Source organism: Polyodon spathula, chromosome 17 (genome assembly GCF_017654505.1).
Source record: "Polyodon spathula isolate WHYD16114869_AA chromosome 17, ASM1765450v1, whole genome shotgun sequence".
Lineage (NCBI taxonomy): Eukaryota > Metazoa > Chordata > Actinopteri > Acipenseriformes > Polyodontidae > Polyodon > Polyodon spathula.
Genome location: NC_054550.1, coordinates 23,642,546 through 23,657,874, shown reverse-complemented (window position 1 = coordinate 23,657,874; position 15,329 = coordinate 23,642,546). Strand labels below are relative to the sequence as shown.

General features: G+C 39.7%; 1 protein-coding gene across 7 annotated transcripts in view; it reads right to left on the bottom strand.

The window, feature by feature from the left end:
- Nucleotides 1-1,142: 1,142 nt before the first annotated feature.
- LOC121329894 (kinesin-like protein KIF26A) overlaps nt 1,143-15,329 on the bottom strand; it is a 124,389-nt gene continuing 110,202 nt past the window's right edge. For 5 of the 7 annotated variants that reach the window (XM_041275885.1, XM_041275886.1, XM_041275888.1 and 2 more), the window contains 5 exons: nt 11,496-14,808; nt 5,762-5,955; nt 5,250-5,273; nt 4,743-4,893; nt 1,143-2,698 (listed from right to left, as the gene is read on the bottom strand). In XM_041275885.1, the coding sequence (XP_041131819.1) occupies nt 2,520-2,698; nt 4,743-4,893; nt 5,250-5,273; nt 5,762-5,955; nt 11,496-14,808 (3,861 nt within the window). In that variant the 3' untranslated portion in view covers nt 1,143-2,519. The remainder of the gene's footprint in view (nt 2,699-4,742; nt 4,894-5,249; nt 5,274-5,761; nt 5,956-11,495; nt 14,809-15,329) is intronic. The other 2 variants (XM_041275887.1, XM_041275892.1) reach the window with 1 other exon arrangement.

Sequence of the window (15,329 nt, the reverse complement as noted above, 5' to 3'; positions counted from 1 at the left end):
ACAATGACATTAGAAAATATGATTTGATATGAAATGTAACATTACATACATTGTTAAATCCATTTTTAAAAATGTTTTCAGTTTGGCAACAGTTTGTCAGCACAGTTAATTAACCACATTAGTGAAAGCCTAGGTTTTTGTTTCATTAAAAAAAAAGCACACATCTCATGCAGCATTTTCAAAAAGGGCCTGAGAGTTTTATCTGCCTTGGGTAAAAGAAATAAACACTGTAATAGTAAAGGACACAAAAAATCTATATCCCATTGGCACATCATAATAGGCTTTTAGTCTAATAGAAATTGGTGTAGCTTTTTTGCTTATTTTATATCTATTGGCCATGGAAATTTAGGCAAGCCATGCAAAACAACTTGATCTCCAAGGAGAATATTTTGAGTATTTCTCTGTTGCTCAAGTTCTGTAACTACCGGATTCTGCCAAGTCAACGCTTAGCTGTTTAGCTGAAAAGTAAAATTTTCACCATTAATTTTTTTTTTTTTTTTTTTTTTTTTAATAACCATGCGCAAATAATCATGGCTCACATGAATAGAAAAAAAAAACTGCCTAAAAGTAGTTGCTCTGTGCATTAATGCTTCAGACAATTGCATCTTCAGTGATGAAGGTTCTGATGAAGACATGGAGTTTGGCAGTTTGCAATCAAATAATAGACTCCGTAGTCTGATAGATTACGCTTTCACTGTTAATACACCAGAGTCCGATTGATTACGCTTTCCTGTTACACTACAATATTATATTTTTATATATATATATATATATATATATATATATATATATATATATATATATATAATATATATATATATATATATATACACACACACAGTATTGAACATTTTAATGCTACAGTGCTACTTTGGATGCTACGTTAATGTATTTCGTGTTGTGTTTTCACACTGGTCAATTTCTTACTTGCAAATTTTGCAATTTATTTTAGTGGCCTGAAAATTTCACGTGTTCATATTTTTTAAATCTAGCCACGTTTATTCTAGTGTTTTTCACCTACAGATGTGTTTTTCCATGGTGTGCCTTTGCACTGTGTATTGTAGCTTTAAATTTTAATGTTTGTTTTGTGCACATCTTCAATGACAAAACAGTGTACATACTGCAGCAACCCCCCCCCCCCCCCCCCCCCCCCCCCCTCAACACCCACATTTTGGACTTAACAGCAACCTTACGGGAATCGACTTGGCAGAATCCAATAAAACAGTGAATCACAGGTTATGCATATTTAATAATGATCATTTTAAGTTGAATTACAAAAGCACAGCCTGTCTATTATTGTCACAATTTATTTATGCTTGCTAAGTATTGAAAATAACCCTGACTCTGTTGCTAATGGGGGGGATCTATCAAATGGGTTGTCAAGATTTGGTATAGATCTTTTATTTACTTATAAAACACTGGCAACTCCTTCTAGAGTAGACAACAGAATATGCAAGTTAACCTCCAGACACTGCCTGTCAGTTTCTGATTCTCACCAGTCACCTTAAACAGACTTAACTAGACTGTCGAGGTCTGCATCGTCTCACTGTGCCAGACCAGAAGAGTGCATAGGGCAAGGTGTAGCACCTTAGAGCAGAACGCCAAAGTTATGTGCTTAGACTTCATTGATAATATGCTACTCCCATGACTGGAGGGAGTTGAAAAAGTGTGTCATTCAATTCTTAAACAACAAGGTTCTACTGTACTGCATTTAACATCTATTGGGAATTGCCATGGTCAAGGCAACTGAAAAACTGAAGACACGTTATTTAAATGGCAAAGAATTCCAAAAAGACATGGCAAATCCATTTCACTGTCAAAAAACACTTATGGAAATCAAGTTTGAACCCAGTATAAGATGAACCCTTTAGAGTCTGACTTCTATGTTCATATTATATAAAAAAAAAAAAAGAAGAGAGAACAAAATTTCTAAAGGCTTTATGACTATGAGTATAAGTCGATTCTGAGGTTTGACATGAGAAGGCAAAGTCTGGGATGCAATAGTATTTAACTTATTGCTTTTTGATGCTACAATGACATTTTTTACATACTGTATACTCATATAAATACACTATACAATATAAAATACGTTTGTTTTGTTTTTTTCTTAATAGGAATATGTTTAGGGTTTGCTTAGGTATGCTGGTTTTAATACAAGCACCAATACAAAAAAAATAGTTGCTTAAAAAAGGCACTTTCGGATTTAGTTGAATATCTTCTTGGTTTGCTTCGCTTCCTTCTGCCGTGTGGAGAGCAGAAACAGTTTGTATGCTCTTTTTCAGTCTTCCTCTTTCTCCACAATAGGGTTTGAGGCACCACAGAATTGTACAGTTTTGTTTTTTTCTGTTTGTTTTTTTTTATAAGCCACCTTCTCCTCATTAAGTCTTTACTCACATTCCTCTCCCATCTTCTACTCATAGTGTTTTTAATACTGCATGTCTTTCCTTTATGTTCTCCTCCAAAAGAAATGGCTCTGTAAAGATTCCTTTTTCTTTTGTTCCCTTTCACTTCTCTCTCCTTCAAACTTCGACTTCTCGCAGCCCATCTTGCATGTCAGAGACCATCCCAATGTCAAAACAGGTCACCATCATGACGTGTGACTTGCATAGGTTGACACAGTACTCCAGCTCCTCAGTGGCTTGTTCCAGTGCCTCCAAATACTCCTGGGACTCCTCATCCAGGCCCAGTTCAACCTCAACTGTTAACGACAATGATAAGAAGCACGTTAGAAATGCATCTCATAAAAGAACCCAGACACAGCTCAGGTTCTCAATGGCTGCAGTGGAGAACTTGAGTTCTTAGAGTTTAACAATCAAGATATGGTTGGACTCGTCACACAGTCTAAGTTTTAAAAAAAAAAAAAAACCCTGATTAGAACTAATCTTAGACAACCTAATATTAGGTAAGGTAGTCCAAGATTGCTGCTAAATCAGGTTCTGTTAAACCAAGTATTAATAAACTACAGATTTCAGCACAGAAACATATTTGCTTGTAGGTACTATAAACATCTAGTCAAATCACAAACATTGTCCAAATACAATCTAGGCAGAAAACAACAGTTTTATAAGAAGAAACACACAGCAGTGACATGGCCCTTTATGTATGTCAATCAAAAATACTGAACACTGCTCAGCAACAACCACCACATACATTCCATAGTAGCAAAGAGACTAAGAATTGCAGTAGGTTAAGATAATCTTTTTTTGATACCTAGTTGGGTTAGAAAGACCTTGATAAAGGCAGAAGTAAGAGCTCCTGTGAGGATCACTTTGTAACACCCTTTGATTCACATTGTGGGGGGAAAAAGGTGATTTATTTAACACGTCTGTTCTCATCATGGGTTTCTTCTTGACGTGAGGAACAGATGCATGGTAAATGTCCTCACTGGCAGACAGTGTAAAGCATATACACTCAAGGGGCTAGGAGAAACAACTCAATATTTACCAATGGAATGTTGTGAGAAAATAACAGGTTATTGATTTTAAGGCTCTCATTTGAATTTTTTTGGTTTTGTAGGGTGGCTCTTCAGCATGCATGCTTGTTTTCCTTTATGTCTGGCAAGTGGGGGGTGGGGGTAGGTTTCTTTGCAGTATTACACTATCTGACCGTCCCTTTATGAACAATTGTGGGGGCAATCGTCTCTTACACTGTAAATAGTGTCTTTCAGATAGGACGTGGGATAAGGCAAAATAAAACTTTACTGTTTTCTGTGAATACTTGGTCTGCAATGTAAAAAAATAATAATAATAAAAGCAAGCTTTCTTTTCAACATTTATAAATTGGGGTGACATCAAGGGGCCAACATGAAAATAGTCATAATAATATGTAAAATGTAGCTCTATTAATTGCCACAGCTAATAAATAATATACCAAAAAAAAAACAGCTGCAATGAGACAAGGTTTACAGGTTCAGGTTTTGTTAAACCTGAATTATCTGGTTATCAAAGGTATTTAACATTTGCGGCTGCTAATTCAAAATGTCATTTTGTTGAATGGCACTGAAAAACATTCTGTTCTTGGGGTTCTGTCTGAAAAGAGCATATTTAGTTCAAGTGGCTGTACACACAGACTAACTGGAAATTCACAAATATATAAAACTGCTGACCACCGTTTTCAGTTGTTCAGTTATTTATGTTAAAAAGCAACTAGACAGCTTGTGTGGAAATTCTGCACAGGAATCATTTCTTATTGATAAGGTGGGAGGGGGGGTTCCCTCTTGATCTTTGCCTCATAGTTTTCTTCTAATTGGAAGTCACCGCTGTGGCCACAAGGGAGTCTACTACAGTTCCAGCCCCACATTTCCCAGCATGAGAGGCTTTAGAAGAACAAATGTAAGAAGTGGGGGGAAAGTCAGTTGACTAAAGAGAAAAAAAAACAGAAATGATCAAGTACAATATTTTTTCAATAATCTTGTGGTTATTTGCCAAAGCAGCTGCAAAACCTTGTTAACTCAAATCCTCTGACAGCAAAGCTTAAATTCAATTATCTGCCTGCTAATTTGCTGCAGAAGTAAATCCACTGTACTTAAAAGGGAATTAGTCCTTCAAAATATGACAAGATTTAGAATTGCATAACAAATTCAAGATGGGATATCAAAGCAAAAATAGAGAGAGAGAGAGAGAGAGAGAGAGAGAGAGAGAGAGAGAGAGAGAGAGAGAGAGAGAGAGAGAGAGAGAGAGAGAGAGAGAGATGGCTTTTTGTTGAAGTTCATTGAAAAATGAGGTCTGTGTTCAAGTACTTACACTCCCCTGTCCACTTTCCAGGATCCATCATCAGTCTTTGCTTTGTATCTTCCAGCTCTACCTTCAACATATCATGCTTTGCCTTCAGCTCTCTGATCTGATGATGACGCCTCTCTAGAAGCTTTAATTTTGTGTTGAAATACAGCAGACCCTTTTATAAGAAAAAATAAATTTAGGTTATGGCAGTCTACTGTATACACTAAAGCCCATTATCTTTAGTATTTGGTCATTATAATTCCTACATAATTTCAAATTGCTACATTATCACTCCAGTTTTTTTGTGTGGTGTCATTGGGTTTAAATACCCTTCAGTAATATTTTGAAACCTGCTGAATGAGTAATACACTTGGTGGTGTGTCTATATTTTTTAGACAGCCATCTACCACCATCTGACTTTATTAAACCTACCTTGTTGGCATAAATGTGGGCTAGAGTGATGCTAAATCATATAATTTGTATCTCTCTGTTTAAATAAGTTTATTGTACATCTACTGCTTTATTACATACCTTTTCAACTTCCTGGAATGGCTGCTGTAAAAGAAAAAGAAGAAAATAAGATGATTTAGAATTAAATCAAATTACCAGACAGCTGCTTTAATACATATGTCAAAAGCCCCTGCTCTCTCTCACTTCCACATTTATATGAAGAGTTAATGATGCTTGGTGACGGGACAGATAAAGTTTGATCAAGCAGTCTAAGATAGTAAGAGATCTTCATTTGTTACATATTCACCGATCCTTTCCCACTCCCAATTCCCCCACCAAACTCTTCCCTTTACAATCCACTAAATCAGTCATATTTAACACAATTAACCAAAGAAAGTAATTGCATTTGTGTTCTCTACTCTCCAGGCCACCACAATATGTGTATAGTTTAAATTAACATTTATAGCAATTGAATTGTAATCGGCTTCCGTTGCACTTCTGGTAACTACACAGAGTTTAAAGCAGGCATTCCTGACACATGCTGTAATCATGGCTTGGTGTTTCTGTCTTATCTGCTGGAAAAGGGTGCTGACCTCCGAAGGGTCCTCATGCCGGTGTCTCTGCAGTCGCTCCACATCATCAATCTCATAGACTTTGATCTCAAAGGGCTCCTTCAGTGTCCCAGGCAGCGGCGGCAGGTCCACCCACTGGGCAGTCGTGCTAGGCTTTCTCCCCAAGGATGATGTGTCTGGCAGGGGAGCAGGAATCAGACGCCTTCGCTGCAGTCCTGTGTGGTGGAAATTCAAATGGAATTACATAACTGAAATGCATATTTACTTGCACCTTACGACTCTTTTGTTGACACAGTAAAGTTTTGTATTCCTAAAGCCTCGACTCTGACTAGAACAATTTCAGCTATCGATTATCGTCTGTATGATCACGATAATCGTGATTTATCGAGCGAATAAATAAAACAAAAAATGATTGTAATTTATCAAATTTATATTTGAGCAGCATAACAACTGGCAGTCTCGGTCACCGAGTTTAGAAGAAAAAAACTAGACAGTATATGTGTTCAGTTTTTTTTTTTTTTTTATTTCTGGCGAGTGCCCAGAACAAATGAAAGTATAAAAATACACCTATTGTAATTTTTATATTAATAAATGATGTAATTTTCCTATAAATACATATATAATTGTTCTTATTTAAACATTTGTAAATTCAAGAGCACTTTCATAAAAAAAGAGCCACCAAATGTATTAATATAATGAAACAAAATTGCTAAGGTTACCTGGAAGCATTTGTTTTCTTTACTTTTGTGGCAAATCTGCCATTAAGATAATCAAAGTAATTATTAAAAAAAAAAAAAAGCTGTGTGCGTCTCTGTATATATGGTTGTATATATAATGAGCTTTGCACATTGCTGCTTGTATGTAGACAGTTTAATCAAATAAACTGCTTATTCTATTAAAAGTTAACTCTTCTATTTATGCAACTACCCTTTGTCACAATAGCAACACCATTTATATATATATATATATATATATATATATATATATATATATATATATATATATATATATATATATATATATATATATATTACACACTACCGGTCAAAAGTTTTAGAACACCTCAAGTTTTTTTAGAACACCTCAGTTTAATGTCTCAATGTACTCTGAAATTAAAGCATAGAACAAATAAACAACCGGAGATAAAAAAGAAATCATGGAATCGTTTTGTTTAACAAAATTTAATCTAAATTTTTGACTCAAAGTAGCCACCTTTTGCAGATATAACAGCCGAACACACTCGTGGCATTCTTTCTACAAAGGAAATCAAATATTGTTCGGAAAGATCTTCCCAACGCTGTTGCAGAAGTTCCCATAAATGTGTTGCACTTGTAGGTTGCTTTGCTTTCACCCTTCTGTCCAGTTCATCCCAAACTAGCTCGATGGAGTTTAAGTCTGGAGACTGTGCTGGCCATTCCATGATTTGAAGCCTACCGTCTTGTTCTTTTCTTCTAAGGTAGTTCTGACATAGCCTGGAGGTAAGTTTTGGGTCATTATCTTGCTGTAGGATGAACCCCTGACCAACTAGGCGTATACCAGAGGGTATTGCATGGCACCGTAAAATGCTGTGGTAGCCGTTTTGGTTCAGGGTGCCACTCACTCTGTGCAAGTCGCCGACTCTGGATCCAGCAAAAGAGCCCCAGATCATCACCCCTCCTCCTCCATATTTGACAGTTGGTGTCCTCCTTTCCATCGACAGCGTACAAAAACCCTGCGTTGAACGAAGTTGGTGTCTTCACACACCAGGCAAGCCTCTTTTTCTTATTTTGCCATCTTAGCAATGGCTTTCTTACTGCCACTTGACCTGTCAAACCTGCAGCTCGAAGTCTTCTCTTCACAGTTGAAACTGAGACTTGCTTACTTCGACCAGTGTTAAGCTGTGCTTGAAGCTGTTGTCCTGTGAGCCTCTTATCACGCAAGCTGTTGACTCTCAGAAACTACTTCTGATTCTGTTGTGGCTTTGGGTCTGCCAGACCTCTTTCTGTCAGTTTCCTCCAGTTTTCAAGTGCCTTTTGATGGTGTAGGAAACTGTACTCACTGTCACCTTGGCTTTCTTTGCAATTTCTCTAAAGGAAAAACCTACACTTTTAAGGGTTATAATGGTCTGTCTGTCTTCCTTTGTTAAATGCCTTTTTCTCGCCATTATGATAGCAATATATTACTCCCTGCAGTACAATACTGTTCAAATAATGCTTAAGAGGGTGTAGTAACACAGTCTGTTCCAACACTGCTTTTATACAGACAGAGGGTTTTTAAGTAATCAACAAATGTTGGGACACCTGTAGGAATTGTTAGCATCAACTTTCAAGGCTTAATTTACTTCCAGTACTTGTTCCCTGAAAAAGGCCTTTTTGTATATCTCTGAAATGTACATTATTTTTCAGTTTTTGGTAACCTAAACTTTTTTTTTTTTTTTTTTTTTTTTTTTTTTTAAAAGTCTGGCAGTTTACCGCTTACCTTTGTACCATTTCAGATTATTCACTGGACTTGAACTGCTTAAATTTCAATAAAAACTGGAAAAATGGGGGTGTTCTAAAACTTTTGACCGGTAGTGTGTGTGTATATGTGTGTGTGTGTATATATATATATAAGCTTTTTTTTCCCCTGTGCGGGGCATAGGCTGCAGTATAGTACTCATGGCTTTACTGCAGTTTAAAATAAAGCAGCAGCAGAAGCAACTAAGTCGTTTAGGCTATATTACACATTTGCCATACGGTTGTGTTTGCAATTACATTCAATTTACATTAAAAAAAATCCTAACGTCAACATAATTAGTCAAAAGTTCCACATTTCTAGAGTGAGCTTGCATTTATTCAATTTTACAAACAGTATTTGTGTTTTTATGTTAGTAAACCAATGGTGCTTTGTCAAACGTATTATCAAAATGAAACCATGACAAAGTTAAAGCCTAAGAATATTGTTTAAAAAAAATACTTAACTTCCCGATGTACACAGTGCTCACACAGATCATGTTTTAGCCTCACACAGACAGTTCAGTGCCACTTATTAATCAATGCAGAGCAGCTTCCTGCTTCATTGGGTCACAGATGATAATTATGATTATCGATAATTTTTCAACGCGATAAATTTAGCACTGCAAAAATTTGCCTGATTATTGATATTATTCCAACCCTGGGCCCTTGTCCTCGTAAATTAATTGCTCTAACATAATTTGCTATACATATATTCTAGAATATGGAATTCATGTTAGTTTGCATGAGGCATAATAGGTAATGCATTGGGATTCACAGTCCCACATGTGTTGTGTATTAAGCACAGGCATACATTCTGTACATTTATCTACAGAACTAGGATACCTTTCAAGGAGTAATACATTATAGCCAAAACTGCATAAAGTCGCAGACAAAAGTATTTGGACAGTTCACAAAATGAGAAAAACCACAAAACAGTGATTTCTAGAATTTCTAATTAAGAATATAAGGTTACAAACTAGATAAGGCCATTCGGCCCACCTTGCTTGTTTGGTTGTTAGTAGCTTATTGATTCCAGAATCTCATCAAGCAGCTTCTTGAAGGATCCCAGGGTGTCAGCTTCAACAACATTACTGGGGAGTTGGTTCCAGACACCCACAATTCTCAGTGTAAAAAAGCACCTCCTATTTTCTGTTCTGAAAGTCCCTTTATCTAATCTCCATTTGTGACCCCTGGTTCTTGTTTCTTTGTTCAGGTCGAAAGGGTCCCCTGGGCCGACATTGTGAATACCTTTTAGAATTCTGAACGCTTGAATCAGATTGCAGCATAGTCGTCTTTGTTCAAGACTGAATAGCAATCAATTATTTTAGCCTGTCTGCATATGACACGCCTTTTAAACCAGGAATAATTCTGGTTGCTCTTCTTTGCACTCTTTCTAGAGCAGCAATATCCTTTTTGTAGCAAGGTGACCAGAACGGAACACAATATTCTAGATGAGGTCTTAAAAATGCATTGTAATGTTTTAACATTACTTCCCTTGATTTAAATTCAAGGCTTTTCACTATATATCTGTGCATTTTGTTGGCTTTTTTTTTCTTTTTTTTATAGCTTCCCTGCATTTGTCTAGATGAAGACATTTCTGAGTCACCATAAACTTCAATTTCAGTATCTCCCATATGGTATTTATAATGCACATTTTTATTGCCTGCGTGTAGTACCTTACACTTTTCTCTATTAAATGTAATTTGCCATGTGTCTGCCCAGTTCTGAATGCTGTCTAGATCATTTTGAATGACCTTTTTTGCTGCTGTAACGATGTTTGCCACTCCTATTTTTGTGTTGTCTGCAAATTTAACAAGTTTGCTTACTATACCAGAATCTAAGTCATCCACAGGTTACCTCACTACATTTTGAGGTTTCTCCTCTAATCAGTACTTTGTTTTCTACATGTTAATCGCTCCCTAATCCATGTACATGGATTTCCTTGAATCCCTACTGTGTTTAGTTTGAGAATTAATCTTTTGAAATTGTTCTATTGAAATAACTAAATTAAAAGTACAGATTCAGCTTTATAATACAATGAATTATTACATGACATGCATAAAATGAAAAATAACATGCAAAAGCAAAACAGAAGGAACTTCAGACGCTGAAGGAAAGTAAGCAATACATGTCCACACTCAATATACACTGCTGCAAATTTGAAAGAAAAAAGCACCAAAGAATAAAATTAATCCACTGTACTAGAGATACGACATGTAGACTAAACACACACATATATATGTACACACACACATATGATTATAAAAATGGAACACTATTTTGATTTTCCATTTAAATACAGGTGGGGTTGCTTGGAACTGTCATTCTTTTCTCTGAAGTATTAGGTGAGCAAAAATGTATTAGGATTTCAGCAGGCAAGAAACAGTTTGCTGATAAAGAGAAGTAGGAAATCCATTTGAAAGTTAGAGTATGCCTTCTCTACAGATCCAGTATGAACTGCCTTTGGGGCAAAACAAATTCAAACCCATCAGGGAGGTAATACCTTTTTGATAAATATGTGCAATTTTAAACAGCTGTTGCTATTGATTTGTAGAATAAATTTGAGGTGTAAGATGTGTGCTGTGAAAAGCAGGTCCTGTCTTGCTGTGCTGGAGAGGCCTGCATTCTGCTTGCAAAGCTTCAATTATTAAGCTATTGTAGCAGACCTAGGTAACTAACAAATACAAATAAAAACTTATCCCGGCATGTCAAAACAGAAACCGATATGCATTCCACAAGCCACTTGTACTCTAAAACACTGTTTCACTTCTAGATCAGCAAACACTTCGATCACAGGGCTGCTGTACTAGTAGCAAATCAGCAGGTATTTATAGACCAAGTCCAATTACCTTTAAACCAGACCATTAGGGAAGCAATAAAGTCACTTAGTGTTACCGCCTGCATTACTTACAGACTTTCCCTTCCGTTCATCACAAAGGGTGTTGTGTTACTAAAACGCTCATTAAAAAGGGAGTCTCTGGAGTCTAATAGGAACATGTGTTCAAACACCAGCAAACAAACATGATACCCAGAATTCATGAAGTTTGTTTTTTCATGTTTCCATCAGCTAAAGAATCTAGAAATCATTTTTACTCCTGTAAACGTTATTATTGCCAGTTTTAGTTTGTCCAAGTTGGCTATGCATTCGGACTTTAATGCCATATAGATTGCACATTGGCATCCAAAAAGAGTTTTCGATTCTGTAATAATTCACTCAATAGAATTGTCTGGAGCTCTAGATAATATAATATCTGAAACCAAGAACTGGCAGAACAACTTACCGGCTGACCTCTTCTTGGGGGACTTGGAAGTCCTGGTGCGACTGGAAGAGGACATGCCGCTCTCACTCATTGAGTCGTGGGCGGAAGAAGCGCTGCCTGTTGCTTCGCTGTCCCGGATCATGCTCTCATAGCCGCTGCTACCCCCGCTGTGGTAAAATAATGCTGTCCGGCCCATTGCCGGGGGCAGCTCTCCGCTCAAGACACTGCTGTTGTCACTACCGTGCCCACTGCTGTAGCGCTGTGCACGTCTGGGGGCAGTGATTTTGCTATAGGGAGAAGGCAACATTGGAAGGGGCGACTTGTCATCACTGAGGTTTACTCCACTGTCGTTACCACTGTCCGAGTCCCCAGAGGCCCTGAAGTGGCCCTTCCCGGAGCTTCCAGAAGCTAACTCGCTCACCCGGCTATTGGCAGCACGGATGGCTTGCTTGGTGCCCATGATAGTCCCCCGGCCTGGCTTGCCGTTGACCCCTGGCATGGACCTTGTTGGCGGCTTCCCATTAGGAGGTAAGTTGGCACTCCGTACTGTTGGTGGGGTGAGAGACTTCATGGAGGAAGTCAAGGGCTTGGAACTACTGCTGGCAGACAAATTATGTGTTTTGTTTCCACTGACTCCAACAGCCTTGGGGTTGATGCTGCCTTTGATCTGCCCTGTTTTTCCCGGTGGTCCCGGGATTGCACAGAAAGGCGGGGAGGTAGCAGTAGGGGTGGAGGTGGAGGGTGGAACTCCAAGCCTCGGCACTGACCGACTGTTCCTGCCATTGTTGCCCAAGCTGGCACCACAGTTTTCCCTAGAAAGTCCAGCTTTGGATCCCACTGAACTGAAGCTATCACATCTCTCTAGAGACATCTGGCTTCCATAGCACTGCCCAGCATCTACTTTTGCCCCACGAGGCATCAAACTGGAAGTCATTTTGGCCAAAGTGTGCTCGACCTTTAAGCTTGAGGTTTTGTGACTGTTGGGTTCAAACTTTGATCTCACAACCTCCTCTTCTGCTGCCTTGGGTGCAGAGAATGTCCCTGCATCTTGGCCTGCAGATTTTAAGGCACTGGGGTGCAGCAAAACTCTGTTCTTCTGATCCAAGCTGGATTTACGGACAGGTGGTGCAGGAGGTGAAGTACCACCAGGCTTCGGAAGCAAGCTGCCTTTCTGCACAGTTGCCTTCTTCCCTAATGAGGAGGACTTTAGGCTGCCAGATGTTGAGGCACCCTCATGGTTTCCTTTGGACTCAGAGGAAGGTTGATTATGGATAACTGGGACTGTACCAAGTGTGGTAGCACCTCTCCTAAACTGAGGCATTTTGCTGGGCAACTCAGATTTTTTGCTGCTTGATTTCTCACAGCCATCCACCACCCTTTGGGATGAGGAAGACACCTGAGACTTGGCCGGACAGGGCACAATGCTAATGTTCATGCCTGGTCTCTTGGACAGGATGCTTGTGCCGCTTCTGGAGAGTTTGCTAACAGAAGCAGAGTCGGTGGATTTTGAGCATGAATGGTTGTCCTTGCGCATCAGCCAGGGGTCATCTGGTCTGCCCTCCTGCTGTTGAAGTTCACAGCAGTTCTGGATGCTGCTACTGCCACTATGAGCGGCAGTTGAGGTAGGTTTCATTTTCCTGGGAAGACTGCAGTGAACAACTTGTGGGGCTGTGGGTATTTGGGAGTTGTTGAGGGTGTTGGCTTTCCCCATTGGACAGGCAGACATTTTAGCTGATTTGCTAGATTCAGGAGTTGATTGGCACTTTGTGACATTTAGAGATAGATTGCTGGAAGCAGCACTATCACTGTCCAGTTCTGAGAAGCAAAAGCCACTGTCATTCATGGAGCTCTTGGCACCCTGTGGTGACAAGATCTCCTTATGGAGCATTCCCAGGGAACCCAAACAGAAAGCACCCTCAGGATCCATGTAAGTGTTGCTGGACTGGACACCATCGCTCTCCAAAGTGCAGTAGCTCACGTCGCTGAGCCAGGAACTGATAGAAGAACACCTACTACCAGAACAGGCAAAGGGGTTTGAAAAGGGGGAAACCAGGTCAACGTTGGCCCGAGAAGCAGCTACTTGGGAGGTATATGCATCAAATTCATCATTGATGCTGCTAATAATACTGACAGGGCGGGAGCCTGACGCAAGGGCCTGAAGAGAACAATCACTGTTGAAGCTTATGATGCTGGATGGCCTTCCATTGTCCAGCATTCCCCCAATGGATAACTCTTCCACTACTGTGAAGACCAACTCATCCTCTCCATTCAGCTCCACAGGCTGCTGTAGGGTGACTGTGGTGGTTACGATATCTCGGTCAAAGCACGTTCCCCTCAACTTTGAACACAAGTCTATTGGTGTTCTGCTCGTGGGGTGGATCTTGCCAAGATCTGGAGAACTTCCAGGTTCCATTTTAAGGGCCTGGTGACTCATTCCAACAGGAGGAGTCCTTGTCACAGAGCTACCTTCCAATTCGTGATACACTCTCCTAGATTCCTCCATCTGGGGAGGGGGAGGGGCAGGTTTGGGCAAAGGTCTCCTGTTGAAGTATGCCTTTTCCCGCACCACTGGCTCAGACCCATGCTCTTGTGCTTTAGGGGCAATGGCTTGGGTCATACTACCGCACTGATCAAAAACAATCACCTTCTCCCCGTCGGCACTTGTTCGATTCATGTGCTCCAAGGAACCATCCACCCCTCCTTCAGATTGGGCAGCTGACCACTTGGACTTGAGTGGAGACCCACTAGTCATGAGACCTGCAGCTGGAGAATGATGCATCCTTTTTGGGGAAAGGCTTCCTTGAGTGGCTGCTTTCGCACAAGTCCGAGGGGAAGGGACACTGCCTTCTTTCCCTGGATTGGATGCTATACTTTCAGTCCTTAAGGAAACCTGACCCCCTTTCACATCAAAAAGACCTTCCTCCACTGTGAATGCAGAGGGCTCCTCACTGCCATCTATGCATTCTAGCCGCTCTTGCAACTCTGCAAATGTGTTGCATTTTAAGTGGTCTCCGTTGAATTTCCCGATTGCGCAATACGGGCCTTCTTTCACACGCTTTCGGTTAAGCGAAGGGATGATGGGGACAAATTCTGGTGGGCCCTCATTGTCGGTGAGATCGCAGTCTGACAGGGCTGCACCCCCAGGTCCCACATAGATGACGGTGTCACAAGACTGTTCGCTGCTGGAGGAGTAGTCTGGATCGCTTGACATGCTCAGCACAGGCAGGTCGGGGTCCAGTGCAATGGTGCGGGGATGGAAGGGCCTCAGAAGCGGCGGCCGACGGACTCGACCTTCTTCACAAGAACTATCCCCTCCAGATGAGCTTGAGGCATACTGGTAACAGGAAGAAAAAATACTTAGTAAATGCACAAAACTGAATTTCTACTTGCCAACTAAAAATCTCTTTTTCACTTGTTTTTCCTTTTCTCAGTTCCATTTTCTGTTCATGGTTTCATTTTACGCTACTCGTTTACTGATTAGTCCTTGCTTTGACTTGCATTGTTCCCTTATTCACAATTAAATGATTAATCAAGCTTTTACTGATTTAAAACACATACCAATTCCGTTTAATGACATTCGATAATTTCAAGAGTTAAATGTGTGGTATTGGGGACAGTAAATGTGAGGTCATATTTTGTGACATGAAAATATTACATATTGTTATAAGGTGGTTCAGTAAAGAACACAATAAGGAAAACAGGACATGCTTAGCTCAAAATGAATGTTCATCGCAGTTGTCAAAATATTACAAATAAACTCAAACATTCATCAGGAATGATGTATACTGGGTTGCAGAATAATGTGAATGTGGGCTAGTGTGTGTGGTGGAGAAAGAGGTCATGCGGTATTTTTTT